The sequence below is a fragment of the Microcaecilia unicolor genome, chromosome 2 (genome assembly GCF_901765095.1).
Source record: "Microcaecilia unicolor chromosome 2, aMicUni1.1, whole genome shotgun sequence".
Taxonomy (NCBI): domain Eukaryota; kingdom Metazoa; phylum Chordata; class Amphibia; order Gymnophiona; family Siphonopidae; genus Microcaecilia; species Microcaecilia unicolor.
The window spans coordinates 222,218,548-222,246,261 of record NC_044032.1 but is presented as its reverse complement, the minus strand read 5'-3'; the positions used below and the strand labels follow the sequence as shown (position 1 = coordinate 222,246,261).

At 41.1% G+C, this 27,714-nt stretch overlaps 1 protein-coding gene across 2 annotated transcripts in view; it reads left to right on the top strand.

Annotated features, from left to right (window-relative positions):
• Positions 1-27,714, top strand: part of PCSK5 (proprotein convertase subtilisin/kexin type 5) — a 739,798-nt gene that overhangs the window by 54,347 nt on the left and 657,737 nt on the right. For both annotated transcript variants that reach the window (XM_030193725.1, XM_030193726.1), the window contains exon 2: positions 16,298-16,402. In XM_030193725.1, the coding sequence (XP_030049585.1) occupies positions 16,298-16,402 (105 nt within the window). The remainder of the gene's footprint in view (positions 1-16,297; positions 16,403-27,714) is intronic.

The following is a 27,714-nucleotide window of genomic DNA, read 5'->3' as shown; positions in this document are numbered from 1 at the left end:
ATAGGGGCGTACATTTGCATCACATTTCAGTTGGTGCACATGGCCAGGCCCAAAGTTAGGCATTACTCCTGGATGTAAGTACAATTCTATAAACCACATCTAACTTTAAGCGTGGCTTATAGATTAGCGCTTTTTTTTGGTGCCATATATAGAATCTATCCCTTAATGTCGTAGTTATCAACATGGGTTACCATTAGGAAAGGTTATTTTGCCACTAACTCTTGCTATTTTAGCACAGGTCCCATTTTATGCAATGAGATCTAGTTACTTGTAACTGGGGAACAGTGGCGTTCCTGGGGGGGCTGGCACCCGGGGTGGATCGCCGGGTGCACGCCGCTGGGGGGGGAGGGTGCTGCTCGCACCTGGCGCCTGCCCTCCGTTGGGCCATGCTTCTTCTCTGCCCCGGAACAGGAAGTAACTTGTTCCAGGGCAGAGAAGAAGCATGGACCAACGGAGGACAGGCACCCCCCCCCCCCAGCGGCGTGCACCCGGGGCGGACCGCCCCCACCGCCCCCCCCCTAGGAACGCCACTGCTGGGGAATCAGTAAAATGTGTCATAATGGTAGCCCACGTTGATAACTTCCCTTCTCTATAGGGAAACCGATTTGAGCAAACTAGGATTTTCCCCTGGTTTACACCTCAAAATCTTCTTCAGTAATCTGTGTATAAAGGGCTGGGATGTTGCAATTGTAGCAACTGATAACATTTGCCACCAAGGCCCAGTGGTTTCTCTAGTTGTTTTATTTGCTCTGTATTTCAGCCTCTGTTATTGGAGAATTAAGAGACTGTCATCGGGGGATGATTAAGGCAATTGAACTGTTCGTGGAGTATCGGAAGAATTGAGGGTAGCAAAACATTTTGCAAGAGAGTCGGAAAACTGCTGGAATCTAGCTCTGTCAGAATCTCAACTTGCTAATACAAGCTTAAGTCCTTACCATGGCTTAGTGAGATTTGCCAAAAGATTCCCTGGCTTATTGCCAAATTTGTAAAGATAAAATTTATAATACTGCATATCTTTTGTTTTGTTTTTAATGAATAAGGGAGTTTAGAGCCACTTGTGTGGCCGAAAATGTATTTTTATTGTCTCTCATGGGATACTGAGTGAGTTTCTTCTTGCCTTCCCACATCTGCTCTTTGAGCCACAAGATATGTCTTGCTACTTCATTCTGCTTTTTATACACATAAGGGACAACCTCAGCTCAGAACACCTGTTTCCCAAAGTAAAGATGGATTATCAGTACAGAAACTTTCCCATTTAGGTCAACAAAAATGGTTTAAACTTAGCATCTGAAGACAGGTAGGCAGTATATTGCCATCTGTGCCACCGCTCCCATTCTCAAGACCTCGGGCATCTCAGTTTCTGCCCACATCACTCATGAGACAAAGAAGTGATCTATATTAAACATTGTGGCATGGGCTGAAGAGACATGCGTAGCATAGTCTTATTCTAATGGATGTAGGTATAACCATGTGTCTAACAGGTCTATTACTCTACATCAGTGGTTCCCAAACCTGCCTTAAAGGTCCCCCAGTCTGTCAGGTTTACAGGATATCCACAATGAACATGTAAGAGAGAAATGTCCGTAAAATGGAGAAAACACATGCAAATCTATCTCATGAATAGTCATTGTCAATTTCCTGAAAACCTGACTCATAGGGGATTCCCCAAGATACGTTTGGGCATCACTGCTCTATATAGATAAGGGAGACAGTTGATTTTGCACAATATGGATATTGCCTTTGGGGTCCTTTCCCCTGTTCTTTTTAATATTTACTTGGCACCAATAACATGTTTGATTGAGGAGTGTCTGATTAAGTGCTACATATTTGCTGATCTTAACCAGCTGGCTGCAGGGCCGCTGAGAGACTGGGCCGGGCCTGGGGCAAGACCGCCCCCCTCTGTCTGCCACCGGACCGGGCCCCCTGCATTGAAATCACAGCGCCTCTCACCTCCATGTGAAAGTGCTGTAGGCAGCAGCAGATCGCCACCCTGGTCTGACGTAACTTATGCGAGGGTGGGTCACAGGGAGGAAAGGAGGCCCAAAGGGAGGCAATCTGCTGCTGCCTGCAGCACTTTCACACGGAGGTGAGAGGCGCTGTGATTTCAATGCAAGGGGCCTGGTCCGGTGGCAGACGGTCGACGACGGAGGGTGGGTGGGACTGCGGCACCGGGCCCCCCTTGAAGGCCCGGGCCCGGGGAATTTTGTCCCCCTTGCCCCCCCCTCTCGGCGGCCCTGGCTGGCTGTGACTATGCATACTAACCGAGAAGAGGCTATAGATCAACATAAATCCACTAAAATCAGAGGCATTATGGGGGTAAAAAAAAAAAGAGAGAGAGAACCTTACTGTATCCTGTTAGGATTGCTGATACCACTATGGAGGTGCTAAATTGGTCTATAGTTTAGGGGTTATTTTGGATTCAGATTTATCCTTTGCTTCCTAAGTTTCAGCCATGCTAGGTGATAAGGGTTTTGGATAACTTTGTTCCTTAAATGAAGTACTAATTTTAAAACTGTGGTGTTTACCCAGGTTCCCTTTATCTAATACTACATTTTGTTCCGTTAAGTAGAGTCTTCTCTTACTTCCATCCTTTTCTTGTAGCAATAGGATTTTGTACTGCTATGGATTTTTACAGCCTGCTTCACTAACAGACTACTCAGTAATTACTGTGGATTCTTTTGGATTCGTATTAGGTAAATGAGACCTTTATTAGAGGTGCTAAAATCTGCAATGATTAAGATATATACAGTGCAATCCACTTAACTGCAAGGGTCTGGGACCAAAGAAATGCATGCAGTTAACCAGAGCGTGCACTTAACTGTTGTGGCCCAAAGAAGCTTGACATCTGATAAACATATGTACAGTACTGTTTATTATTATACATACAGTATACAGTCTCCATTAACTGACGTTAGGCTTACTTGAAGTAATCAGTCATAGTCCTCTGTACACTATTGGGTCTGTGAGTTCCATAGACTATGTCTGCCAGACGGTAAAAACTGTCATAGCACTGACATCCAGTGGCCTCCAGATAGGCCCGCACAGTGTTGACTCTCCAGCGCTCTTGCAAAAGTGACAGGAGGAGGTTGTTGAATTTCGTCAGTATGTGCCTTGCTGCTCATTTCATCCTCTGTTTCATCATCAGCCGTTGTTGCCTGTGTGTAAGTGTATATCTCGACATCAGTGCTGTCGTCAGCTGTTTGTAGATCGTAATCAACAGCTAAGTAGCGATGAAATTCCTCTTCAGCAACACCGGCTGGGATGTCAATAACCTGTTCATCTGACAGCTGCATCTGTTTCGTCCCTGTCCACATCCTTAACAAAGTTTGCCCGCTTGTAGCAGCTCACAATGGTTGCCTGTGTAACATGATTCCAGGCTTCTTTCTGCATATGTAGGGAATCCAACAGTGATAGATTAAGAGCCAGTTCAACAGCATGTTTATCCTTGCCAGTCTGGTCATCCATAATGCTCATCAGACAACGTAGCACAAGAGCCCGATAATGTTGTTTGAAATTGGCTATTATGCCCTGATCCATAGGTTGGATCAGAGAGGTAGCGTTTGGTGGCAGGAAGACAAACTTGATGTTAGACAGCCTGACATCATCCCTATGTGCAGCACAATTAACACAAAGCAACAAAATTGATGCTTTTGTGCCCACATTCTAGTGTCTAACTTCTTTAGCTACTGCTTCCAAATTTCCCCAGTCACCCATGAATTTGCGTTAGCCTCGTATGACACAGGAAGTCGCTTAACATTCTTGAAGCAACGGGGATGTTTGCTCTTTCCAATAACGAGTGGTTCCAACTTCTCACTCCCATCCATATTGCAGCAAAGGATGATCGTCAGTCGGTCCTCCGATGTTTTACTTCCAGTAGTTTCGGCATGTTTGAATGCAAGTGTTCCATCAGGAATCACTCGCCAGTAGAGACCGTTTTCGTCAGCATTGAAAATGTCACGAGGTGCAAACTCATTCAAGATGGTAGGAAGAAGTGAAACAACCCAATTTTCAGCACCAAAGTCATCAGCGTCTTGTTTCTCACCATGCTGTTTCTTGAATTTTATGCTGTTCCTCTCCTTCCATCTTTCCAACCATCCAACAGTGGCTTTGAATTCAGTTAGTCCAAGACTTTCAGTTAGCTGGTTAGCTTTCTCCATAAGCAGTGGACCACTTACAGGAAACTGTCTGCTCCTGACTTGCGAAAACCACCGAAGAAGAGCATCTTCTACCTCTTCAGCTTTTTCCGCCCGTTTTCGTTTCCGTTGTGGATTTGTATTGTTTTGCCAGTCTTCTAGAAGCTGGTCTTTCTGCTTCAAGACACACGAAATTTGACTGGGATTGACACCATATTCTTTAGCAATAGATGCTTGACTTTGTTTGTTTTCTAATTTTTTAAGAACTTCTATTTGTTCAGCCAGTGTTAAAGTCTTACAGTTCCGCCGCGACGATGACGACGACAACCCCAGTGTACACTCTAACCACATTCTTTCGATTATTCTGCCTGTGGCAGTTAAAGGGGTGGTAAATTTGAAATCTCGTTGGTTGTCACGCGCCAATCGGCTTCCATATTCCATGCACGCGCTTATGCGGAGTCTTTCCCGCAGAAGAGCGGTCTTAAACCATGCATATAAGTGAATCTTGCACTTATCAGTGGTGCGCTAAACCGAAGTTTGTCCCCATAAAAATTGATGGTGCCAAACACGGGACCGAAGTACAGTATGCAGCTAAACAGAGCATGTGCTTATCCGACGTGCACTTAAATGGAGTGCACTGTACAATGATTAAGCTATATACAATGATTAACTATATAACTAAAAAGAAACAATACCTATCTATAAACAATCATTACATCACTGGTCTCTACATCTAAGCAATGTTAAGAGTTCCTAGACCAGGAAAAGAAGCAATAATACACTATATACAATCATCACTGGTCCTTACATCATCCAGGCTCTTATCAGGTGGGGAGGGGGGGGGCTGTTCACAGCGAAAGCCAGGAGCTTCTTTGACCAGGAAACAAGGTTCTCTGTGCAGTTCGTACGTTACGCACAGATGAGCTCCCAATTTCACTGAAAGAAGCTCCCCTTTTTATTAGGCTTTGGACTCATGTTCAGAGCTAAGGAAAATTACAGAATGCTTGAGAATAGGTAAACAAGCCATATTGTGGGAATGTGGTCACATGTGTCCAAGTCCAGGTGGCCAGTCTGAACTCGAAAACAAGTGCCATCCTCCTCTTCACATACCAAATTAATTAGAGCTGTGTCTTATCTTCAACATTCCAACTTACTTTCACTCAATCAAAGTTAATCATTTTTAAACAGAATTACTTCTAATCAGAAATACAGACCCCGAGTGCACTTGTTGGTCAAGGCAGATAGAGTTGAAAAGCAATGTCTAAAATTCTTTTTATTACACATTGTGCATTTAATAGCGGACACACATTTTTTAAAAACACATTAAATTGATTTCATATTTAGTGACGATATGTGTTGAGTCAGTTAATGCATACTAAAATGCAATACTGCATTTTTAAAAAGTTGCTTTTAAAACTAATATGTAAAACAAACTGAAAAAAATGAAGAAAAATCGGGAAAAAACAAAATGAACTGATTTGTTTTAAACCTGTGCACATCCCTTGATAGATACATCAACCATAGACATAGGGAAGCCACTGCTTGCCCTGGGAATGGTAGCATGGAATGTTGCTACTAATTGGGTTTCTGCTAGGTACTTGTGACCTGTATTGGCCACTCTTGGAAACAAGATACAGGACTAGATGGACCATTGGTCTGACCCAGTATGGCTATTCTTATGTTCCTATGTTTAGGGATGAGGGGTGGAACTTGTGTGTGTATGTGTGTGTGCTGCTGCTGGATAAAGGGACGGGTATGTGCTGTACAACAGTGTTTTCCCAAGAGATTTGCAATGGAGGCATTATATGCAAATTAATTTCATGCATATTCATTGCGGTTATCCTCAAAACGTGATTGGCAAGGGGGTACTCCAGCACCGACTTGGGAAACACTGCTGTAGAGAACCAAAGGGAGCACACTATGGGCCGGATTCTATATAAGGCTCATTGTGTGTGTGGCCAAATTACGTGTGCTACTCAATTGAGTAATGAGCCAATCATTGATAATAATTGGCGATAACTGGTTATCACTGATTGGCAATAATTGAATTTACACATTCTTCTTTTTAGGCATATTCTAAAAAGAGATATGCATAAATTCCAGCGCACGTTGCTGAAAGGGGCGCGGCCATGAGAGGCTTGTGGACATGTTGGGGGCATTTCAACAAAACAAAAGAAGCAAGTTCCTACAAACCATTTTTTCTCTTTTGATCTAGGCACAGGAAAGAAAAAGATTTTAAATGTCCCAGGTTTCAACCTAATTCATGTTTTGTGGGATATAAATGTTATAAATAACTAAATAGAAAATAGACAGAAACTCTGAATGTTGAACACCTAATTCTTATAACATGATATCTGTTTTAGTGGCCCTTTACCAGGAGAAAAAAAAAAATCTCTGCACGAATATAACACATGCTAGGGTGTCCCAAAAACTAGCTCCTCCAAATGATACACTGAGTTTGATTTGTAACAAATTACTACTCTATCTATGAAAAGTTATTCAGTTATACTTCTTCTGATCTCTGTGTACATCCATATGCTGCACAAGCTGGCATGTTTGAAAATATAGTGAAATTAAATTAAAATGCTACCATCAATAAAGAATGACAATGTGGATGCAGCAGCTCATAGGTTTGCTTGCTTTTGTTTTGAGTTTATGGTGAAGCCAGGTGCGCGGGAAGAGGAAACAGAGTATCCTAATTAGCTTCAACTTTTTTTTTTTAATTCAAGCCGTCTCCTGTTCTGAACCAAACATAGCATCATCTCCTGCTCCCCCACAAGTTCATACCTCTCTCAGCTTCCCAGATGATCCATTCCATCACCGGCCATCCTTCAAACCTTACTCTTCCGGCAGCTCTAGCGGTAACATGCCTCCTGGCCGACCTGGAACCTTTTCTCTGCCCCGCTGATGCAACTTCCTGCTTATGCGTGGGCGGGATCTGGCAGAGGAAAGACTCTGGGTTGGCCAGACAGTGTGTTACCACTAGCGGTGTTGGAAGAGTTGCCGCCTGGCTCCATCAACAACCTGCTCACAAAATTCAGCAAACTTTAACAACCAGCTTGTGCGAGCCGGCTCCAGAACACCACTGAATATGATCACACATTCCTAACTTAAAGAAAAATGGAGCCAGAGTACTACTTTGCCCCACTTCAAAGACCTTCCTCATCCTGGCTAGAGTCACTAGGCTGAACAGGAAATTTACCATCTAGAAAAGAATGAAGATGCTTTGGGTCAAAAAACACACATTTTGCATTATTAATCTTCACCAAACATTTGACTGGGAAATGAAGAAAAAAAGGTGACTTTTATCAATGAGCTGTACATTACTGCATACAAGTTTGCTTTTCCTTTTTTTTTTACATTTCTCCGGTCATACAGATAGCTTTTATCCATTCAGTGTGCTGTGGTGTTATACAGATAAGTTATCGGTTTGTTCAGAGGTGGAGTTAAGGGAAAGCAGGGGGCTTTCCAAATAGTTATCTGAGTTAGGCCTGCTGTTTTGCTAGACTAACAAGTGGGTAAGTGACATCGCTGGCTGCTGTATCAATTTCTGTTTAAGAGACCACTGGATGACGCTACTGGATATATGGATAAAATAAAGTGCTAGTGTAATACCGCTGCTGCATAATCAGGCCCTTTGTAACCAGCTTTGGAAAATTACATCCCCTTCAGCAGATTCCTGCAAAATTTGACTTGCTTGTTTTGGATGTGTTTTTAAAATATTAACTTTATTCACTGATATTGAGCCTACTGTGGTCAGAAGTTTGTTAAACGCCGGTTGCTGTGGGTGAAATAAATCTCAATGTTCAGCAGCAGTATCCGGATAATGGCGGCTGTTAAAAATTCTGAGTTGGTGCAAATCAGTTGTATTTGGTTAGAAGTGACATTCAAACTGGGGGCAATAGTAGTAGCTTAATGGTTACAGGAGAACACTGGGAACTGGAGGACCCAGATTCAAATTCCACAACAGCTCCTTGTGACCTTGGGCAAGTCACTTACCCCTCCATTGCCTTGGGATGGCCATAAGTGGCATTTGCAATGTCACCCCATTTTAGGATTGTCATTGAGGCTGTCGTACTTGTGGCAGCCCCATAATCCATTCTTGGCTTGGCACGTGCGGGCAGTAGGGGGGAGAGAGAGAGAGAGATTCAGACTATTAATAGGTTATCTAGTTAGCACTCTGAATATTGCCGCTAACCAGATAACCTCTGGCTCTGGTACTATTCCTCTCATAAGCACTTAATCTGTGTAGGAGCTGCTTTTACTACAGAATTGCATGGGGCAGAAATTTCACCATTTCCCACTTATCTCCAGTGGAGTCTAACCCATCCCCATTCATACCACTAAGATCCATTCCATCCCCACAATTAATCTCCATCCCCACCTGTACCCGCAGGAGTCATCACTAATATTTACCTGCTCGCAGCTCTCTGTTTCCTCCCAACCCCAACAGCCTCCCGTGGTTTTTTTGGATGGTATTCACTATTCAACCAATGAGTGTTCCAAGCCTCAGTCTGGTGCTCCAGCTGCCTCTCTCCATACATTCCAAGCCTCATTCTGGTGCTCCAATTGCCTCTCAATGTATTCTAAGCCTCTGGAGTCACCAGAGATTATGACTACACTCCCTTGGGAATCCCAAGGCAACTTCTTCCATCCCCATGGGAATCCAGCTATCCCCATTCCCATGCAGCTCTCTAGCTCCTACATAAACAAGTGACTGAATATTGACCCCACAAACGTTTTAGTAATTTTACTTGTCCATTTGATCGGGAGGTAGTGCTATAATCTGTTACAGTGTTTGCAATCTTTTCACACCTAAGTTATACGTAAATTAAATGTTGTGAGGCATACCCATATTCACCAAGAAGGCGGTGCAGAAGTGAAAAGGACTTGGAGCCAAAAGAGCTAGGAATGCACTGAAAATCCCACAAGTCTCTCTTCCAGATTTCAAATGGAGGAGATAGGGCAGAGATACAGATAGACCCAATCTATCACAACCCAGCTGTGTTACATTGACTTCTAAAAGTAAGTGTGTGCCTGTATAATGGCAGGAGGATCTCATGTCTTCTTCTCACCATCAGCTTTATACAGAAGCGTTTTTATTTTCTCTCTTGTATAATATGTGGACATTTGTACAGATGGGGATGCAGATCATTGTCATTGGTTTTGTTTTTCCATTTTGTTACCCTTGAATTTACAGCTCCAACTCCATGGCTGCTCTGACACTGGAGGATGAAGTCCAAATTGTGTTTGGCTTACCCACAGCTTCAGCATGTTTTTTTTTTTTTTTTTAAAGAAACATATCCTTGGGCTTAAGCCAAAGTTTGGCACCTTTTTTGTTGTGTAGAGTTTTGTCTTGGGGCTCCCTCCCTATTCTTGTTCTCTGTCACACAGTCTGCTCTCCACCATCCTTTTAACATGGACACAATTGCCACCTTCCCCCACCTCCTTTTCATGCCGATGCCCCTGATCACGGTCTGCAGCCTTGCCTTAACATTCTTCTTTTTAGCACACCAGGACCTCTCCTTCCTCTATCCCATTCCTTAACTTCCTTGAACTACACCAACCTCATGTTTAGACTACAGAGCCCCTCTATAAGTCCTTTTACTCACTAAATCAAGGACCCTTCAAAGCAGTGTATAGGAAAATTGCCATCAATTTAATATTTATTTCTTTGTTTTTAAATACCGTCATTCCTGTGAAGCTGCAAGAACCTTATACAGAGGAGATGCAATAGAGGTCTGTAAAATGAATGGACTAGACGCATAAAGGTGAATTGGTTATTTACTCTGTCAAAGAGTATAAATACTAGGGGGCATGCAATGAAGTTAGTGTATTTAAAAGAAATTGGAGAAAATATTTTCCACTCTACATATAATTGAGCTCTGGAATTTACTGCTAGTGGATATGGTAAAAGCAGTTAGCGTGGCTGGGTTTAGAAAAGCTTTCAACGAGTTCCTGGAGTAAAAGGCCATTAACCATCATTAAGGTGGACATAGGGAAATCCACTGCTTGTCTCTGTCTACCTTTTGATATCCTGCCAGGTACTTGTGACCTAAATTAGTCACTGGAAACAATACTGTGCTTGATGGATCTTTGGCCTGACGTATATGGCAATTTTTATGTCTTAAATATAGTACATAAGGAAGATTACCATATAAAATAAGATACAACATAATACAGTGCAACCTAAAACCTACTCTATTCTTACAAAATAAAACCTCTGAATTTATTTTGGTCAGTTCTCTGTACTATTTTTGCCAGCCCTCTGCCAGAAGGTATATAAAATTAAAGGCTGTCTTTTAACAATTATGGACCTAACATCATCTCACAGACTGTCTAGTCTTTGGGAAACAGTATAATTCCTGTGTGGGTTACCTCAAAAAGACTAACTGAACTAAAGAACAAACCTTCACATATTCAACAGTGAGGTCATCTCAGCTACTTGTGGAAGCCTAGATAAATGAGTTCCATCTGCAAGCCACCAAGAAACCTCTTGTCTTGCTTCTACCGTTAGGCCAGCCTCTCAGTGAGGGTACTTTTAATGGACCATCCTAGTTTGATTGTAGCTCCATTCTTAGTCAATTTTCACAGGTATTCTGGTTTTCCTTTGTGCTTCCTGGAATAGGAATGTGTTGAATTTGTATGTACTGTGACCAACAGCCTGTGTAGCAGTTTCAGCATTGGTGATGCTCTTTCCTAACAGTTTAGGAAAGAGTATCACCATGGACTGACAGTGATCTGGGACCCCAGGGCAATAAGGGTTATGGGCCCCTAACTACCAGTCTGACATTTTACTGGTATGGGGAGAGTGGGCCCTCAGGTACTGCCCTATTGACAGGCTTGTCAATTTGCCCCTGGTACCAGTTATAACTTCCTTGACCTTTTGATGGTTTTGCCTGACAAATTGACATAATTGTACTCTACGAACCAATGAGTGAAACAGCTGCTTCATGCATTCTGTAACCTCGCATCAGTCATAGCTATCTGAAACTTCTCTTGGCTTCATTTAATACATGGGACTCAGTCTTGGATTTACACTCTTACATTCCTAGCCTTTTTAAAGGAGTGCAATTTGTTCTACTAATTTTTATTTCTGATGAAGGAAGCAATGGTTCATGTTACCAAAAAACAGTTTTTCCACAAGCCAGTATTTCTGTGAAATAATATATAACTTCAAGTGAGAACAATCAGAACAGTTTAAATATCAGATTCAACCTTGGGTTCTGAAAATTTCCAAAACTAAGCTATCCTGAGTACTTTACCCAGATTTCTATATATCGTGCCTTCATTTCCTCACAGAAATCGAAGAGTATTCTATAACAGTGTGTAACTTAATTGGTTAACTAGCTAATCAGCGCTGTCAATTGGATCTTAACAAACAATTATCAGCACTAATTCGCATTAAGATTATGCATACAGCTCGCTAACTGTATTCTGTAATGTGATGCGCGTAATTCTAAGTTGCATAGTTGAAAAGGAGGCACGGCCATGGGTGGGGCTTGAGCATTTCTAAAATCTGTGCACATTATTATAGAATACACTTGCTCTGCACCTAATTTAGGCGTCTGGATTTACACCAAGTAAAACATGGCCTAAATGGCCGTGATCAAGTTTGGTTGTGTGGAGAGGCACTTGGTGTATTCTACATACTGCGCAGAAATTTAAGCCTGTTCTATAAAATTTAGGTGTACTTTAGAATACACCTAGATGTATTTTTTTTCCATTCGGATTTTCAGGCGCCATATATAAAATCTAGCCCTTTATGTGTGGTAAACTTAAATTTGGTCAAAAGCCACAGAAAACAGTGCATCCTTTAGTTTCTTGTGATGTTATTTATTTTCAAAGGCATTTGGATTATAAGAAAAATATCTATATAAAAAAACTCTCGTATAACTTAGATTGAATATTGCAATGAGAATAGGCTGTGGGTTTTGTATGGATTATCAACTGTGATGTCTGCCTTATATGGATAGGTGAAATAAGTGAGGTGTAGTACTTATGTTTTCTGATGTTTTATCTTGTAATCTGCTTTGATGAAGTTGTAATTTAAAGAAATAAGATTTGTGGAACCTTTCATCTTCTTCAGATGTAATGGTAGTGCATTTCACAATCTGGGCTTGCAACTGAAGAAACTGTGGTTTGGGTGGATGCCGATTTTATCTCAGGGAATGATTGCACCTCTAGGTTGTGTTTGTTGCTCAATAGGGGTGAGAGGGATGAAATCTGAGGACCCCAGTATGCTGATGACAGTAGATGCCTTAATTTACCTCCACACATACTGATTCAGAAAAAAAATTAAATAACCTATTGAATCAGAAGTCTTACAGTACAGCCATCTAGTCTGGTTGGTTTCCTTGGCTATTCCAAGTGATTGGTAGAGTTCATCCGCTACTGCTGCTCCCTGCTCTTAGAATAAGTCATGTTTGGTGCTCTGTGCATGTTCACCCTATCTCACTTGGCCTGGAGCTAAGACAAAGGCCGCAAAGAGTCAAACGAGAAGACTCGGGAAGATGAAGAGGAGGAAGAGGTGTGCTGTGCATACGCCACAAAAAGTAGGGCCTGGTTATCTGTACCCTGCATGTTGGGATCTATGCTTCAGCTTGGAAGGAGAGGCATGTATGACTATATGTATACTCAAAGGAACTCCTGCACATTTTGAGAACCATGGCTGGTGTTTCTTATTGCTGCGGTATGCTAATAGCAGATCCCAGGTACTGAGCATCAAGAAACAGTGCCATTTCTGTGCACATTTGCTCAGGTCTAATGGCACACTACTTGCACAGCATACATTGACCTCAATATGGCTTCACTCAAGAGGCTTTAGAAATCTGTAGAACTGTCAGGGGCAGAATCCGTGTATCCATAGAAACATAAATACAAATGTGAGTCAAGGACTTTTATGTCTATTTAATCTGCCCATTTTCATTCACCTCCATTTGACCTGGTTTCTCCTCACATGTTCACAAATAAGGTTCTCTGTGCTTATTCCAGGCTTTCTTGAAGTGCTTTACTGTTTTTATCTCAACGACTTCTATTGTATACATTAGATATGTGGTGTCCAAATTATGGTGATAATTCTACGTTCTTCTATGTAGAGAGGGGAGACGTGATGAATAAAAAACAGAGTTGATGAACATGGTTGGGGGGAGTGGCTAAGAAGGCATCACTAACTCAATGCTGAGAGTTTGGTCAGAGATGGTTAGCTAGATATCTGCTTGTTTCTCATACCGTTTGATCTTATGCCACATACTAAGAGGAAGGGGGTGGTGAAGGATGCTCTCTCTCTGGCCATTCACTGCCTCTTGTTCAGCAGACCATCAGACCCTCACTGGAAACCAGGGAGGCAAGCCCCTTTGCGAGGTCAGATGAAGGAGAGACTACTTCGTTGGGGCAGGAGATATCCAAATCACCCCAGCGTCTAACATTCCACCATGCCTGACAACTGTGTCCATTTTGGTTGTAGAGATATACTGCTGAAGTTGTTGGGCTTAATATTCCTGAGAGGTGCGCTATGATGGAATAGAAGTTTGGGTTGTATTGAGATTGTTGGAGCAGACGCTATGTTGCCAGCTCACATGGTGGTAACACTTGGATCGATCTGGAAGGTACTGTAGAAATTGGATTCCACAGTTACTAAATCATCTGGAGAGTTAACTGCCTTGTTAAAAAAAAAAAAAAAAAGCAAAATCAAAGTGAAGATTTGGCTAAATCAGTAGGAACTGTTAAGCAGGACTTTACTAACCAAGTTAAGCAGGTTCAGGATGAAGTTAAGTCTTCAACATTTTAAAGCCACAGTTGGATTGAGCAGATTGTAAACTTTAATAGAAGATTGAATCTCCCATTGCTAAACATTCTGAAGAGGTATTTAATAGAGGTCTTGAAATTTTATACTGAAGCTATTCCACCTCTGAATACATTTTATTATCTACCAGTTTCTTCTAAAATTGTTCAGGTGGAAGTGGAAGGTGATCAGGATAGGAGACACAGATAGATGTGAACAATATATCTGCAATATTGGAAGAGTCTATAACAGAGTCTTCAGAAAGGGCTACTAGTCTCCGTTGTGTTTGAGCAAGATCTAAGGGCCTCTTTTATGAAGCTGCGGTACCGATTCCCGGTGCGGCAAATGAGAGGATGCCCATTCAATTCCTATAGGCTTCCTCTCTTTGGCCGTGTGGGAATCACTAGCATGGCTTTGTAAAAGAAACCCTAAATGTGGTCCTGAGACTTTATTTCTGACATTTGCAAGTGTTATTCTGTGGGCAAAAATTATGGATTTACCCCAATGTTACAAAAAGCCCTCAGGAGAGAAGGCCATGAGGTAAGAGACAAGGACTCTGGGAGCGACTTTTCTTTTGGAATGTCCATGTAAATGCTTGGTTAGATATGGTGGATTTGAAGATCATTTAAGCATTATATTTGTTAGACAAAATAGAATATTGATGAGGGTTTATTTATGTTAAGCCTTTTGGACTGTTTTCAGTGTAAGAAATATTGTTCTATTTGTACATAAGTATTGCCACACTGGGACAGGCCAAAGGTCCATCAAGCCCAGCATCCTGTTTCCAACAGTGGCCAATCCAGGTCACACATACCTGGCAAGATACCAAAATAGCTCAATACATTTTATAAGTAGTGGATTTTCCCCATGTCATTTTAATAATGGTCTATGCACTTTTCCTTTAGGAAGCCATCCAGACCCTTTTTAAACCTCGCTAAGCTAATCGCCTTTACCACATTCTCTGGCAACGAATTCCAGAATTTAATTACACGTTGAGTGAAGAAAAATTTTCTCCGATTCATATTAAATTTACTACTTTGTAGCTTCATCACATGCCTCCTAGTCCTAGTAATTTTGGAAAGAGTAAATAAATGATTCACGTCTACCAGTTCCACTCCACTCATTATTTTATAGACCTCTATCATATCTCCCTTCAGCCGTCTCTTCTCCAAGCTGAAGAGCCCTAGTCACTTCAGCTTTTCCTCATAGGGAAGTTGTCCCATCCCCTTTATCATTTTCTTCGCCCTTCTCTGTACCTTTTCTAATTCCACTATATCTTTTTTTCAGATGCGGCAACCAGAATTGAACACATGGTGTGATCGCACCATGGACCGATACAAAGGCATTATAACGTCTTCGTTTTTGTTTTCCATTCCTTTCCTAATAATACCTAACATTCCATTTGCTTTCTTAGCCGCCGCAGCACACTGAGCAGAGGATTTGGTCTCCTTACCTTTTTTGTCATGCCTCCTAATTACTGTGGTATAAGGAAGATTGACTTTATGCTTGTAAAAATTATGCTTTTTTATGTTTTTTTTTTTCCCTTCTGAGTTTCTTAAATGAGTGATCTTGTATATTTAATTGTTAATTTAAACTATTAAAAAAACAGAGTTGGGGAGTCTAATATGGCATTATTTTTTTCTGGTACATTCTTCACCTGTACGTTAGAGATATGCTTTCAGCACAAACATTTCAGCCAGAATCCTTCAATAATGTATTCTACCATGGGTGTATGATTTTCTTTTAAATAAATATCATATAGTTAAATGTTCTCAGCTGGTGCATTATATTTCTTTTCTCATACCGTATGGAGGAGTAGCCTAGTGGTTAGTGCAGTGGACTTTGATCCTGGGGAACTGAGTTTGATTCCCATTGTTGTGACTCTGGGCAAGTCACAACCCTCCATTGCCCCTGGTACAAAATAAGTACCTGAATATATGTAAACCACTTTGAACGTAGTTGCAAAAAAACTCAGAAAGGCGGTATATCAAGTCCCATTTCCCTTTCCCTAATTACTCTTGATTAATTTTGTACATTTAATGCAGGCAGTTTGAGCATAGACTGATATAGAAACTTTGAATGTTGTATGTAAATTAAACATTTAAAAGGTATAAAGGGTGGTGTATCTAGTCTAAGCAGCTTCAGTTATACTCTTTGCTTGTATAGTTAGTGCTTGGAGGATACTGCATCCATTTTATATTACAGGTCCTGCTTTTTGAAAGATGATCAGTATGGTTCAGGTAACATTTCAACCCAGCAGGAAACTGAATAATTAATAGAGGTTAAAAAAAAAAAGAAGAACCTGATAAAATAAAACAGACAGAAAAACTGTTTTTCATGAACTAAATAAATCTCTTTCCTCCCCCAACTTTCCTTGCAGATTGGTACGCTAAAGGATTACTATCACTTTTACCACAGTCGAACAATTAAAAGGTCAATTCTCTCCAGCAGAGGATCACACAGCTTCATTTCAATGGAACCAAAGGTAAGAAAATCTAAGAGCATCTGAGGTGAAAGCTCCTGCCTCGTTAATTGATAATGTCACACCAGGATACATTACTTGCATCTACTTTTTCAGGGTGACATACTATCTGTTTACCTATATCCACACTGGAAACACAGCTAAAATGGGCATTTGCCTGGACAACTGACCTAAAAACAAAATGGCCACCAAATGCTGACAAATCCTGGGTGTGCCCCTGATTTTCAGTGTTTGGTTTCATTTGACTGATCACCTCAAATATGATTTCTGCTGGCTTTTATTTTTTGTGCCTTTTCAGTATTTTGACCAAATGTAAGACTTTGGTTACTGAGGAGGTAGTTGAAACACTATTTAATGCATAGTAGGGGAAGTAGAATTTAAGATTTCACTCAGGTTGCCTATATTCTTCCTATTTTTGGCCCACATACACAATATTTTGTTTTACAAAAAAAAAAGTAAAAAATGTAGGCCAGGTGATTTATTACTGGACAAAAATTGTGCTGATCGACTTATTGCTAGACTCAGGATGTTTTGCTGGGTGACAGAAAGCACTGGCTGGCGTATCGGTGTCATTGCAGCATGGCCTCTCTGAATTATTCCAAGCTCACTTTCTGGCTTGAAGTTTTGAAAGGTAACCTAAAATGCTGTGATTTTGAGATCTTTACTGAACTGGTGCACACAGACTGCAGTAACACATAACACTGTTAGCCGGCAGGGGAATTCTAACAGGTGCTTTTAATGGGGGGTAATATTCAGCCCGCAGCAGTAAGCAGCTTGTAAGTCATTCCCAACCACGGGCTAACTAACCCCAGACATTCAATGCCAGGACGTGCACGGCTCCTGGCACTGAATATTCAGGTATGTGCACTGACCTGGAGATATTGGTACCCTGGTTTCTTGTTGTCCCGTTGTCTGCATCTTTCTGCTAGGCCTCTGAACTGCTTATTATGTCTAACTCTAAGAAAAGTTCATAAGCCATTATTAAAATGGACGGGAAAATCCACAGCTTATTTCTGGGATAAGCATCATAAAATATATTGTACTGTTTTGGGATCTTGCCAGGTACTTGGGACCTGGATTGGCCACTGTTGGAAACAGGATACTGGGCTTGATGGACCTTTCGTCTGTCCCAAAATGGCAACACTTATGCACTATGTACTTATGACTGCCTTACATTTTAACTCTCCCATCTTATTTCTCAGACTCCTAGTACTCATGCAATTTAGAGTGTTTTTGTCTGCGTTTTATAGCTTGTGTATCAGTTGATGGGGGTACTTTGGAATTATAGTTCTCTCTGTTCTTTATTAAAATTCTCCTGTGTTACTTCAGCTTTTATTATAACATCACTGTTGGAATATTCTAATTTCTGCATTTTGCTAGTATCTGTTGAAGATGCCTTACTCTGGAGCATACGATTCTGAGCAACTGTGCTTTCCACCAAGTTCTAGTTTAATATTTGCTGTATCTCCTTTTTAAAGGTTAGCACCATCTTTTTGGAATAGATTGCCCAGTTCCAGTTCTTTCTTGCAGTGTTTATCCATGCATTGAGACTCTTGAGCTCCGCCTGCCTCTTGGTCATGGAATAGAAGCATTTCTGAGAGCGCTACCCTAGAGAATCAGGATTTCAACTTTTCTACCTAAGGCAAAATTTTGCTTTCAGACCCACCTCCTGTAGCTTCCTTTGTCTTTGGTACCCGGAGGTACCAAGACAGCTGGCTCCGCCCCAGTACTGTCCATAAGGCTATTTCAGCGATGTCTTCCACCTTTGAAAAGACAGGCAAATTTCCAAGTGATCCTCACATCCACCAGCCACCCAGCTATCTACATTCCTAATGACTGAATTGCAATCGCCATCCTAACCCTTCTTTCCTGGGCACATGCCCTGGAGAGACATTCTCCATGCAAGAGGATATTGCATTACCAAAATGACAGCTCTCGGTGCTTGATCACTTCCTGCCACACCAAGTCTAAGTAACCTTTCTCTTCCAAGGAGGTGTGACTGCTTTGATATGACCCTGAATATCTTTTTTTTTTTAATATACCACTGTCTGCCTCTGCTTTTCCATGTGTACTACTTTAGTCTCCAGATATAGGATTCAATGAGAGCCAGGAGCTCTTTGTACTGAGTATTACTACTACTACTATTTAGCATTTCTATAGCATACATATATAACCTTTTGTCAGCTGGGAGGTATCATACATGTGCAAAAGTCTGGATGGCCCCATCTCACTGCTAGACTGCAAAATGAGTTCAGTTATTTAAAGTTGCTAAGGGAGTAGGCATGACTAAACATTTGGATATAGGTGAACCTGTTGATGTAGATAACTAGATATTCAGAAAGCTTTTGACAAAATTCATTATGAGAGACTCCTGAGAAAAAAAAAAGGTATGGGATAGGAGGGAATATTCTGTTGTGGATTGAGAACTGGTTAACAGATAAAAAACAGAGAGTAGGGTTAAATGGCCAAGTCTCTCAATAGAGGAAGGTGACTAGTGGAGTGCCCCAGGGATCTGTGCTAGAACCAGTGCTATTTAACATATTTATAAATGATCTGGAAATGGGAATGACAAATGAGGTGATTTAAATTTGCAGATGACATAAAATTATTTAAAGTTCTTAAACCCTCATGTGGATTGTGAGAAATTACAGGAAGATCTTAGGAAATTTGGAAGACTGGGCATCCAAATGGCAGATGACATATACCCCTCTGTTTACTAAGCCATGCTGGCAGCTTCTGTGTGCTAATGCCGACACAGTCCATTCATTTTGAATGGGCTGCGGCTTTGTAAACAGCAGGGTTAATGAGGATAAATTCAAATTGATGCACATTGAGAAGAATAATCCAAATCTTAGTCACTTGAAGCTAAATGATCCAGGTGTCATCGTGGACAACATGTTGAAATCTTCTGTGTGCGGCTGTGGCCAAAAAAGCAAACAGAATGCTAGGAATTATTAGGAAAGGGATAGACAATAAGACAAAGAATATTATTATGTCTCTGTATCGCTCTATGGTACAACCACACCTTGTGTGCAATTCTGGTTGTCCTATCTCAAAAGAAAAAGATAGAATTAGAAGAGGTTCAAAGAGCGACCAAAATTATTAAGGCATGAAACTCTTGCCATATGAGGAAAGGCTTAAGAAGTTAGGACACTTCAGCTTGGATAAGAAATGGCTGAGGGGGGATTTGGCTCACGTCTACAAAATACTGAGTGGAGTAGAATGGGTAAATGTAAATTGATTGTTTACTCTTTCAAAAAAACAAAACAAAAAAAGAACTTGAGGACACTCCATGAAGTCACATGATAATACATTAAAAAAAACTACTACTACTACTTAACATTTCTAAAGCGCTACTAGGGTTACGCAGCGCTGTAGAATTTAACATGGAAGGACAGTCCCTGCTCAAGGAGCTTACAATCTAAAAGACAGGTGTACAATCTAAAGACAAGTGTACAATCTAAAAGACAAGTGTAGAGTAAATCTGATAGGGCATACTATATTTCTCGAGAGGTTAGGTGCCAAAGGCAGCATTGAAGAGGTGAGTTTTAAGCAGAGATTTGAAGATGGGTAGGGAGGGGGCTTGACGTAGGGGTTGAGGAAGATTGTTCCAGGCAAAAAAAAAAAAAAAAGAAGAAAATACTTTTTTCATAATAGTTCAGCTCTGGAACTCATTGCCAGAGGATGTGGTAACAGGAGTTAGTGTATCTGGGTTTAAAAAAGGGTTTGGACAAGTTTCTGGAGGAAACGTCCATAATGTGCTATTAAGATAGACACGCAGAAAGCCACTGGTTATTCCTGGGATCGGTAGCATGGAATCACTGGGATTCTGCCAGGTACTCGTTATTTGGATTGATCACTGTTAGAAGCAGGATACTGTGCTAGATGTACTGTTGGTCTGACCGGGTATGGCTATTCTTATGTTTTTATGAGTAGGGATGTTTAACTTAATATCAAGTCTCCCTTAAGTAATAACATAAAATATTATCATAATAAACTTTACTTCTTAGTGAACTTCAAAGGACCTGTGAAGGGTTACTGTTTGTTGATGAAAAATCCCTAATAAAGCTCTGTGGTGAAAACTTTCCCTCCTATTTTAATTGCCTTAAAAACTTGTAAAACAAATGTGTGTATATCTGTATATTATTGTTATATGTTTATTATAAGAGAACATTGTGATCAATGACCAAGTTAAGCTATGATTCTCTAAAGGATTTGTTTTAAAAATCACTTCTCCTTTTTATCTATATACTTTTGAAATTAGAACTGTTAAGAGTTGGAACAAGGCTGCTGTTGTCCTAGTGGGGATGGAGATCCTTATATAGTGTTGCAGTGAAGGGATTTGGTACCTGCAGTAATATTAAGAACCCACTAGAGCAGTGCTGTATTAAAAATATTTTAACAACAGATACATTCTCTAACATCACAGTGGTAGTGGTAGTTGTCCTTGAACGAGAAGAGCCCAGAAAGCAACCACCAGATTGAGAAAATGTGCAGATGGAGTTTTTACGAGACTATTGCTTAGTTGGCCGTCTCATCAGTAATCTAATTGGCAAGGTAATAGGAACTATGTGAGACAGGCATTTCTCTTGTCAGCTGTGGTTCTTGCAGCTTGCCTATGCTAAAGAGTATGGTGATGGAGTCACAAGAACGCTAGAGGTAACCTTTTGGTCTCTGGTGGCCTGCTGCTTTAAAAAAAAAAAAAACAATTCCCATTATCCCTACTCCCTACTAATGCCCCAGGTAGGTTATGGGAAAAGGGAGTGGGGCAAGAGTGATCCTCAGATATTCCTTCTTCATTGCCACACCAGGTTCTAAATGAGAATGCTGACCCCTAGTGATAGTCTCGCAGTATTGCTACTAGGGATCAAGCAGTAAGTGTGCTCATGCTATCTGCAGCAGTGACAGCACACGGTAACTTACCACATGCTACCTACTTGTGCAGTCCACAACCCACCTATTCTCCACCCAAGCATCATGCAGCAAATGTGATAACTGTTACTGTGTACAAATACATTTGGCAACCACTTATTGTTCTTTAGTAAACAGGCCCCCGTAGTGTGCTGAAAGTTTTAAATGACCAGAGTTAGTACTTGACACTGATAATTAGATTTCAGGACATATCCCTGAAAAAAATATTGGACTAAAGGACATGAAGTTAGTGAAGTTGTCAGGAGAAACTTGCTAAGAGTTTTTAGTGCATCTGGCAAATATTTAAAAAAAGAATCAAAAACAAACAAACCAGAATGAGATTGTAAGAAACCCTGCTGTGGAGAAAGAAGAAAGATGAGTGTCTGACTGCAAAAAAGGGTATAACTAGATGGGGACACACATTTATTCTTATTTTCTGTTAGATAGATTCATTAATGCTTTAGCACTCCAGTGAACGAGACTTACCAATACTGAGATTTACGGAAGAGGGAATGAGGGTTTCTGGTAAGTTGGTGATGGAATGTTTAGGTTGTAGGTAGTGAACCCTTTCCAAAGGTTGGTTTTGGAAGAAGTGAAATTGTTTCAGTTGGGTTCTGAATATTGAGGACAAGAAAACCCAACCAAGTCTATTGGAGATAAGGGAGGAAGATAAATGTAAATAAAATTTAAGGGTATGTTTACTAAGGCGCATTGGCGTTTTTTAACTTTAAACAATTTTTATTGATGACAAAAATAGATGGAAACTATTGGTAACATCGACAGAAACCCTGCCAGAACCACTAACGCCCACTCAATACAACAAGACAAATGCAGTCATCAAAATTTTTAACCATTTTAACCACTCTCACCCTCCCTCTATAGCCCAGCACCAGATTTATTGCCCTGACCGTACACTGATCAACTGCACATAAACATATAAGGTAGTCTTGCAAGGAATAGATCAATATCCCCAAAAAGAATAACAAACCTAACATAAACCCCAATCATTACTACCCCTCCCACCTCCTCACCCCCCCAAACTCCGACAAACCTACCCGCATTGATCGTAATACTACTCTTGAATCTCCCCCCCCCCTCCCAACCCTCACCCCCGAAGCACTGCTCAATACACCCCCTGCTTATACAACCTATCCACTCCAAGGGAGCCTATTCAAAATTTGACTCTTTCGCCCGCTGTGAAATTTTGTTCAAATATGCCTCCCACACTGTGATAAACCTCCGCTGCCTTCCTGGGTACAAACTTGCTCCTCTACACTCCCATGCCATTAATTCATGGAGCTTATTCCTCCAATGCCAGAAGGAAGGCGGGCAATCCCGAGTCCAATAAAGAAGGATGCATTTCCTCCCCAGTATACATGCCTTACCCAGAAACAATTTCTCACCCCTTGTACCCTCCCACCACAGGCCAGACGCACTGAGTAAAGCTCTCTCAAAAGTTAATATGATCCTGCGCCCTAACACCCCTTCCAGAAATTGACCGATTGCCAACCAGAATGAAGAAATCAACCTACACTGCCACATACCATGAAAGAACATTGCCTCCATCCTCTTACACTTCCTACAACACTTCGAATCCAAGACCCCAGCACGAAAGGCCTGTCTCTGAGAGAAATATGCCCTGTGTACTGTTCGAAAGTGGCACTCCTGCAATTCCGCACTATGCACAAAACGTGTGCCACTCTGGAGAGCTGATAACAGCAACTTTGCCGAAACACTCCTACCGACCTCTGTACTCCATCTATCCGCAACTGCCGTCAAGTCCCTAGCTTGAGCCAGCCTACCTAAAGTGCGTTGGCGTTTTTTTATTGTGCCTTTAGAGTTAAGGCACATTAAATGCTAACATGCCAATACATTGCTATGGGCACGTTAGCGTTTGACATTCGTTAGTGTTTAATGCATGTTAAAAATGCTAACATGCCTAACACGCCTTTGTAAACACAGTCGTAAATGATGTGCAGTTTTCTAAGCTAAATAAAAGGTGTCTTGTATGGAAAAAGGTCTGTTTAAACCTAATTCTCTTTAATTTTTAAAAAAATCACATAGTAAGTGTGGCATTGTGAGAACCTGGAAAAGAAGCAATCCTTTTGCATCTGACCAGGCATGTTCAATATTCTCCAGAGTTGGAGAAAGCAAAACCTTACTGCTTTCTATGAAGGTGCAGTAGGGTTTTGCACCTGCCACACCACTTAAGGTGCAATAAGTGCAAAGCCTGGGTAATAAATGCAGGAGCCATGGCTAGCATCTGCTCTGCATTTAGAGAATGGGGCTGTAATACTTGTTCTGGAAGATAGTTTGGGTGTACTCGCGCTACCTGTTGATGCATGTAATGCAACCCCCACTGCTGCACCCAAGTGTCACAAAAATAGGTGAAACCATCGTGGCAGCAGGTCAGCACCCTCCCAATCCCCAATAACCCTGCCACTACTTCCTCCCAGCTGATCCCCACCTCAGCCTTTCAAACATCTCATTCCCTCTCAAAAGGGCCCATCCCTGGGGCTCACCTGGGGATTCTGTGGTAGCCTAGTGACATGGAATGGAAGCGGTTCTCCTCCAATCACACCACTTCTTGCTTTAGTTTCTAAGATGGTTCTGATGACTCCTAGCGATAGTCTTGCAAAACGTCTACTAGCTGTCATTGCTCCATTTAAGGAGCGATTGCCCTTATATGGAAAGATGACCCCCCCCAGTGCAAAACTACCCTTAGAAGTCATCTGTGCCGTTTTGCATCCTGAAGCTAGTTGGGATGGGAGCGGAGGGGAACTTCTTTCATCCCATGCCCCAAGACTACCATAGAACCTCTGGATGATTCCGGGGGGGGGGGGGGGGGGGGGGATGGATTTGGGGAGGGAGTATGTGTTGGGGTAGGCAGGAAGGGACTCACCTGCTACTGCCACCTGGTATATCTAATTTTTCTAATCTAATCTGGCATTTTTAGACTGCTGAATTCCCACAAAGTGTCCAAAGTGGTTTATAATAAAATATGATATTGTCTTTTTTAGCTATAATATTCTACAGATATTATATTAAAAGAAGTGTAAGTTCTAAAGGACTAATGCTGACTAGCATTTCATCATAGGGCTACTTCAGGGACTTGGAAAACTGAAGCCATATAAATAACTCCAAGCCTTCATGCGCCACCTGCTCATTTAGAACTTGAGGTTTTGCAGAAGGTTTCCTTCTTCTGAAGATTGACTCCTGTTAGATTAAATAAATATTTACGACTGGAGTTCAGAATAAAATTGAATAAAAAGTCTTTAGGAGAGTTATTTTATGAGACCAATGATTTTATGTGCACAGCAAGTTAGGCATTTCTGGCAATTAGGGCTGGATTCAGTGTCATCTAAGATGTAGGTGTGTTGGAATAACGCACGTAGCACTATTCTGTAAATCACATCTACAGTAAGATGCGGTTTATAGAATAACACATAGGCCAGGGGAATGCACGTATATTTAGGCCTGGCCATTTATGCTACTGAAAACCTGATGTAAATAGCTACGCCTAAATGTATGCTCCTTCCCCCCGAATTCTGTAACAACGTGCATAAATTTGATTGACACCCCTGACACACCTATACTCCTCCTATTGCTGCACCCCCTTTTCAGCTATGCGTGCTGGACTTTATGCTTGCCTCTTTTTAGAATACACCTAAAAAGAAGTGCACGTAAATTCCAATTATTGCCAATTAGTGATAATTGGTTGTTATCGGCCAATTACTAATTGGCTCATTACTCAATTGAGTAACATGCGTAAATTGGCTATGTGGACAATTTAATGCACGCTACTTGCTGCACCTTATATAGAATATGGTCCTTACTGTATAATCGCAGAGGTCTGATCTTATTTTTTCTTTTCACTTTTCTAATTGTGATTAGTTGGTATCCTTCAGTTGTATTTTGCTCTTACAGCCTTCTCAAAATGTTTTTGTGTATGAGACAAGAGGCTCATGGGTTCAGCTGTCTCAAGCAGGGCAGAATTAAGGCATAGGCAAACTAGGCATATGCCTAGGGACCATACATTTAGGAGGGGCTTTCTCAGATGTGCTAATTCAATGGCTCTGGTAGCTGCTGGCAAGAGGAGGTGTTGGGGGGTAGGGAGGAAAGGGCCACATCCACCACTGCCCACAGAAGTCTGTCTGTCTGTCTGTTGTTGTATGCCCTGTGCATTCTCTTCCAGTTGGCCATTGCCTCTTATCTACTGCTTCCATCTGATAGATTTCCTCTGCAGTCCGAATCACATGGGGCCCAATGTGCTTGTTTGCTTAGAACCGCTAAAGAATGAATCCTGCTCTGATCTCAAGAGGGAGCAAGTTGGGTGAATCCTTTCTTAGGATTATAAACGGTGTACTAAAAACAAACAAACAAAAACCCACCCAAACAGTTTAGATGTATACGAGTAACCATGGGTACATTCTGCAGCACCACGTCTTCACATTGTAATTACTGATTCTAGAATTGTAGAAAGATCAAAGTTCTTTCTTGTGGTTGCTAAACTGTGTGGTGATCTCACCAGCAACTCATTAGAGCATCAGTGGGAGACTGCAAATTAGGAAAAATGTAGAGCAGGACAGCTAGCTGGCAAGAGCTTACAAGCTGCTTTAAATGCATATTAACCGTATTAAAGCTCAGAGAAACTTTTAATTAACAATTTTGGTGTTCATGATTGTTTAGATTTGACCCAGTTAGTGTGCTAGGTCCTTCAGCAAGTCGGATAAAAGTTTGTGCAGCAGTGCCTGCTAAGTCATTTTAGCTTAGTGGTTTAAAAATAAACCTTTTTAGGTTAATATAATTGGAGTGGTATTTTATAATTGACAAGTCCAAGTCAGAACATGTCAAGTTCCGCTGGATTTTAGAACAAGATCTACTGATAATATATGAAGAAATGGGCATTTGTGCGCTGGTTACGTGTGGTGGGAGCATCCATTTTAGAATAACAAACATCTAGAATATCAATGGGTCAAAATGGACACAATGTGCTAGCAGATAAATGTTTATGCTATGAAATGGCAAAATAAACATTTGTAAATCAGAAAATCAGTATCAAACATTTGTGCCAGAACATAAACATTTGTTAGCTGTTTTAGAAATAAAGAGCTTGGTATCCCTTGCCAAGTGTGCTTTTAGAGGACAGGAGGAAGCACTTGGGAAGGGGGGGGGGGGAAATTAAGGGAGAAACCTCCCCTAATCCCTCCTGTAAAGCACTGGTCAAATAGGAACACTTTATGAAACCTAGATGTCTTGTATACCAGGTGTAAATCCCAAAGTCGATCTTTTAGGAGATGGACATACATGTCTAAAACCCGAATAGCGCTTCAAAAATAAACATCTAAGTAAAGTAATTATTATTATTATTTTTATTATTATTTATTACATTTGTACCCCACGCTTTCCCACACATGGCAGGCTCAATGCAGCTTACATAGTAACAATATAAATAATTACAAAGTCGTAAGAAGAATATACAGTTTGCGTTAAGTGCAAAACTAATGAAATTGACGGAAAGTAAGTTAAACATAGGAGGAATTGGGTTGAGAAGGAAATGAGCGTTGGGAGGTAGGCATAGAAAGATGAAAAGGAATGGATATGGGGTAGCAGAAAGGATAATGAGGAACATGTTACTATGAAGATAATTCTGAGTTCAGGTCATTGGATAGTGCCAGAGAGTTATTATATAAGAACATAAGAATAGCCATACTGGATCAGACCAATGGTCCATCTGCCCAGTATCCTGCTTCCAACAGTGGCCAATCCAGGTCACAAGTACCTGGCTGAAACCCAATCAGTAGCAACATTCCATGCCACCAATCCCAGGGCAAGCAGTAACTTCCCCCATGTCCATCTCAATAACAAACTATAGACTTTTCCTCCAGGAACTTGTCCAAACCTTTTTTAAACCCAGATACACCAACCGCTGTTACCACATCCTCTGGCAGTGAGTTGCAGAGCTTAACTATTTTTCAAGAGAAAAAATATTTCCTCCTATTTGTTTTAAAAGTATTTCTGTGTAATTTCATTGAGTGTCTCCTGGTCTTTATACTTTTTGAAAGAGTGAAAAATTAATTCACTTTTACCCGTTCTACACCACTCAGGATTTTATAGACCTCAATCATATCCCCCCCTCAGCCATCTCTTTTCCAAGCTGAGGTCACACCATGGTCTTATTTTGCATCCTGTTTGTTTTTTTGGCTGTCACCACACACTGGGCAGAAGATTTCAGTGTATTGCCTACTATGACACCTAGATCTTTTTCTTGAGTGTTGACTCTTAAAGTGGACCTTAGCATCAGGTAACCGATTTGGATTATTCTTCCCAATGTGCATCACTTTATATTTGTCCACATTAAATTTCATCTGCCATATGTCAGTTCCAGAAAGAATGTTTGGACT